This window comes from Penaeus vannamei, chromosome 4 (genome assembly GCF_042767895.1).
Source record: "Penaeus vannamei isolate JL-2024 chromosome 4, ASM4276789v1, whole genome shotgun sequence".
Lineage (NCBI taxonomy): Eukaryota > Metazoa > Arthropoda > Malacostraca > Decapoda > Penaeidae > Penaeus > Penaeus vannamei.
The window spans coordinates 4155286-4160285 of NC_091552.1; the positions used below are offsets into that span (position 1 = coordinate 4155286).

At 43.4% G+C, this 5000-nt stretch overlaps 2 protein-coding genes across 3 annotated transcripts in view; both read left to right on the forward strand.

Moving 5' to 3' along the window:
* Positions 1 to 560: 560 nt before the first annotated feature.
* LOC113824044 (uncharacterized) overlaps positions 561 to 5000 on the forward strand; it is a 20650-nt gene continuing 16210 nt past the window's right edge. Inside the window, exon 1 of one of the 2 annotated variants that reach the window (XM_070118150.1) lies at positions 561 to 751. The gene's annotated coding sequence lies outside the window, so the exon portion shown is untranslated. Of the gene's footprint in view, positions 752 to 4237; positions 4443 to 5000 lie in introns of those variants that run through there. The other variant, XM_070118156.1, reaches the window with a different exon arrangement.
* LOC138861557 (uncharacterized) lies at positions 2973 to 3615 on the forward strand. The gene is made up of 2 exons (XM_070121327.1): positions 2973 to 3376; positions 3435 to 3615. Exons 1-2 carry the CDS (start codon positions 2973 to 2975, stop codon positions 3613 to 3615), a joined length of 585 nt encoding a protein of 194 aa, XP_069977428.1.

The following is a 5000-nucleotide window of genomic DNA, read 5'->3' on the forward strand; positions in this document are numbered from 1 at the left end:
GGACGGGAGATGAGTCGAGGGAGGGAGGAAGGAGATGAGAAGTAGCGAGAGAGGGAGGGAGGGAGAAGAAGGAGGGAGAGAGGGAGGGAGGAGAGGACGGGAGATGAGGAAGGAGGATGGAGGGAGGAGGGGGAGGGACGGGAGATGAGACGAGGGAGGGAGGGAGGGAGATGAGACGAGGAGAGGACGGGAGATGAGAAGGAGAGAGGGAGGAGGGAGGAGGGAGGGAGATGAGAAGAGGGAGAGAGGGAGGGAGATGAGAAGGAGGGAGAGAAGGAGGGAGGGAGAGGGACGGGAGATGAGAAGAAGGAGAGAGGGAGGGAGATGAGAAGGAGGGAGAGAAGAAGGAGAGAGGGAGGGAGATGAGAAGGAGGGAGAGAGGAAGGGGAGGGAGGGAGATGAGACGATGGAGGGAGAGGACGGGAGATGAGACGAGGGAGGGAGGGAGGGAGATGAGACGAGGGAGGGAGGGAGGGAGGGAGGAGGGAGGGACAGAACACGGTCAGGTACCCACCAACATGCGCCCCACACGCACTCGGGGCATCAGTCTCCCTCAACCCGTGGCCGAGTGAGGTTGTGTCACTTTCTCCTCCCGTGGACCTTCGCGGACTAACCCGTCGGGAACCGGACTCTGAGCACGGACACGGACTTTGTGGTTTCTTAAGCGCTGTACGAAAGGATAGTGAAGAGTCCTTAACCCCTGGAACCTACATGTGTATGGATGAACTACTGATTGTCTCGATTTTCCAAGGTATTTCTCGCAATCTCTCATTTTACGCTCGTATTCCCACCACATCAACCAACTTTTCTATCCCAAGATCCCTTCCTTCCTGAAATTATATAAGAAAGTAAAAGAATCGGTAACATGAGTATTAAATGGAGAGTAAATAAAAAAGATAATGGTGATAAGAGGTGTATTTGTTGAGGCGGAAGAGCAGGGAGGGATCGAGTGGCCAAGGCAGACAGGTGCATGGTGCAGAAAAGTGTGGATTTCGTCTTGTTTCTCTCTCTCTCTCTCTCTCTCTCTCTCTCTCTCTCTCTCTCTCTCTCTCTCTCTCTCTCTCTCTCTCTCTCTCTCTCTCTCTCTCTCTCTCTCTCTCTCTCTCTCTCTCTCTCTCTCTTCTCCCTCTCTCTCCCTCTCTCTCTCTCTCTCTCTCTCTCTCTCTCTCTCTCTCTCTCTCTCTCTCTCTCTCTCTCTCTCTCTCTCTCTCTATATATATATATATATATATATATATATATATATATATATATATATATATTATGATCTCTCCCCCCTCTCTCTCTATATATATATATATATTTCTGTATCTCTCTCTTTCTCTCCCTCTCTCACTCTCTCTCTCTCTCTCTCTCTCTCTCTCTCTCTCTCTCTCTCTCTCTCTCTCTCTCTCTCTCTCTCTCTCTCTCTCTCTCTGTCTGTTTCTCTTTAACACTCTATTTAACGGATAGTAGATGACTCACTTTACATTTACGAGAAATTGATATATATAATTTCGAGAAAAAACGTTGTTTATTTTGAGTGTATAAACGAGACTTTATTACTGCTTTTTTTTTTTTTTTAGTGATAACATGATAGCAGTGGAGATGATAGGGATAAAATGAAAATGAAAATCATACTAAAAAAAATCATTGATGTCAAAAACGATAATGATGATGACACTGGCGGTTATGAGGAGAATAATGGCAATAATTTTGATTGTAATGTTGATGATGATAATGTTTATGATAATGATGATGATAACAGCAATACTAGTGTAAAAAAAAGAATGAGATTAATTAATTAGTAAGAACAATAAAAGTAATAATGATAACCACAACAATAACAAAAATGACACAGAAATGATAATGATGATAACATAAATACTGACAATGATAGCAATGATAATGGAAAATTAATGGTGATAACGATATTGATGCTGATAATAATAATGCTGATAATGATAATGATAATAACAATAATGATGCTGGTGATAATAATGATAATGATAATAATAATGATATTGATAATGATAATAAGGACAATAGCGATAACAGTAACAATAATAATAATAATGATAATAATAATAATGATGATAATAATAATAATAATAATAATAATAATAATAATAATGATAATAATAATGATGTTAATAAGGATAATAGTAATGGTAATGATGTTAACAATTAGAATGGAAGAATAAACATAAATGATAATATAATCTATTTTGATAGTAAAGATAATACCAACAACGATGATAATAATGATACCAATAACACTAACAATAACAGCAACATAATAATAATAATGTAAATAATACGAATAATCATAACAACAACAAGAACAACAATGATAACAATTGTAATAATGATATTTATAACGATAGCGATGAACTATCTTTAAACTAAACCCGAAAGTTCATCAAGAACAAACTGAAAAAAATGCTCAATAAAAAGTTATATTTGATATATTTTTCAGCCTGTTGTCAAATTCATTATATTGATGAAGCCATACCCAGGAAATTCCTCTGATATTTTCATGATTAATTTCTTTCCCCGTTTTCTTTATCAATTAGCAATCGAGGGGAAACTATAATATTAATTGAGATGTGGATAAAAGACGAGGGAGAGAGAGAGGTTGAATTTGTGAAGAGAGTTACAAAATTGGATAAAGGAAGGATGCGGGGATGAGAGAAACAAAGGTGGAGGAGATACAGGAAATTGCAAGTGTAACAAGAGCCTACAGGTATGGGAGAGAAAGAGAGAGGAAGGGGGAGGGAGGGAAGGAGGGAGAGTGGGAGAAGAGAGAGAGGGGAGAGATGGAGGGGATAGAGAAAGAGAGAGAGAGAGAGAGAGAGAGAGAGAGAGAGAGAGAGAGAGAGAGAGAGAGAGAGAGAGAGAGAGAGAGAAAGAGAAAGGGGGGGGGGGGGAGAGAGAGAGAGAGAGAGAGAGAATCAGGTTAATAATTCTATACCTGTCATCCTCCTCCTCATATGAAGGAGAAGACGAAGACACAATCACAGGTACAACTACAGGTGGGAGAACAGAGCAAGGGACAGGTGCAAGGGACAAGTGCAAAGGACAGGTGCAAGGGACAAGTGCAAAGGACAGGTGCAAGGGACAAGTGCAAGGGACAGGTGCAAAGGACAGGTGCAATGGACAAGTGCAAAGGACAGGTGCAAGGGACAAGTGCAAGGGACAAGTGCAAAGGACAGGTGCAAGGGACAAGTGCAAGGGACAGGTGCAAGGGACAAGTGCAAGGGACAGGTGCAAAGGACAGGTGCAAGGGACAAGTGCAAGTGACAGGTGCAAGGGACAAGTGCAAGGGACAGGTGCAAGAGACAGGTGCAAGGGACAAGTGCAAGGGACAGATGCAAGGGACAGGTGCAAAGGACAGGTGTGAGGGATAGGGACAGGTGCAAGGGACAAGTGCAAGGGACAGGTGTGAGGGACAGGTGCAAGGGACAAGTGCAAGGGACAGGTGTGAGGGACAGGTGCAAAGGACAGGTGCAAGGGACAGGTGCAAGGGACAAGTGCAAGGGACAGGTGCAAGGGACAAGTGCAAGGGACAGGTGTGAGGGACAGGGACAGGTGCAAGGGACAGGTGCAAGGGACAAGTGCAAGGGACAGGTGTGAGGGACAGGGACAGGTGCAAGGGACAGGTGCGAAGGAGGGTATCCCATAGAGGTGACACTCATGAAATTAATCCTGTGAGTTTACGAAGGTCTTGGGTGAAAAAAAAAAATTCAAGCTCACTCATTGATGGTATTTTTTCCTTCTCTCTTCAGTATTAAAATGATTTATAGAAAATATGTATGAATTTGAGTTGGGGATATTTCTCTATCCAAAGTGTATTATCGCCTTGATAATATTTTGCAAGGGGACTCCAGGCTTCTCTTCGCTTCCCCTTACCCCCTTCACCAACACTCCCCTCCCCCTCCCCTCCCTCCCTCTTCTCCCCACATCACCCCTCCATCCCCCTCCTCCCTCACCCTTCCCTCTTCCCCTTCGTCGCCCCTCCCTCCCCCTTCCCTCTTCCCCTCTTCCTCTCCCTCCCCCTTCCCTCTTCCCCTACCCCCTCTTCGCCCCTCCTTCTCCCCTTCCCACTCCTCGTCCTTCCCCTCTTCCTCTCCTCCCCCTCTTCACCTCCTCCCCCCTCCCTCCTCCTTCCCCCTTCCTCGCCCCACCCCCTCCCTCCCCCTCCTCCCCTCCCCGCCCAGCCACTTCTCGAGGCAAGCATCGCCAGTGCGCCCCGAGACACGACAGAGGAGAGACGCACAAACTGTCGCTGGCTCCCAAACCTATTAGGACCATCTACCGCCGGCCAGAAACCCATATTTAGAACGATCCTTTGTTAACGTTAATTCGCGAGGAATAATTTGGCTGCACAGATGCTCCATGAATACACTTAATGGCTCGGAACATGCAGTGTACTCACGAGTCCCACGTTTCACTCCATTTCGGTAGGTTTCATTTGTGTTCGAAGTTACTAGAGTGAATTCGCTGAAGGATGAGGGTCCTCGTAGGATTGCATGTAGGATGAGTCCCTTTTAAGTGGTGCATAAAAATGGCGTAAGTATTTAAACGCCGGCAATTTCTGAAAGTCTCAGGGACGAGTGGGAAAGAATTTTTTTAAAATGGGATTTTAAAAAATGAAGAAAGAAAAAAGAATGTCGAGAGAGGGAAAGAAGAAAGAGGTATAAAAAAGAAGGAATAAAGGAGAGGAGAGAATAATGAAGAGAGAGAGAGAAAGAGAAAGTATGAGTAAAAAATAAGAGATAGAAAAAGAGAAAAATGAAAAAGAGGCAGAAAAAAAGAGATAAAGAAATAAAAAAGAATATAAAGAATAAAAGAAATTAAAAAATAAATAAATAAAAAGGAGGGGGGAGAAATAAAACAAACAAAAAAAAGAAAACGAGAAAGAAAGAAATATAATAATAAAACGAGAGAGAACGAAAGAAAAAAAAGCATAAAATCGAAGATAAAACCTAAAAAAAGAAAAGACGGAGAGATAAAGCACA

Excerpts from the sequence above, each read along its gene's own strand:
- LOC138861557 (XM_070121327.1), top strand. The coding sequence starts at position 2,973 with ATGAAGGAGAAGACGAAGACACAATCACAGGTACAACTACAGGTGGGA. Across the intron at positions 3,377-3,434 it reads GGGACAGGTGCAAAGGACAG|GTGCAAGGGACAAGTGCAAG; the intron begins GTGTGAGGGATA and ends TGTGAGGGACAG.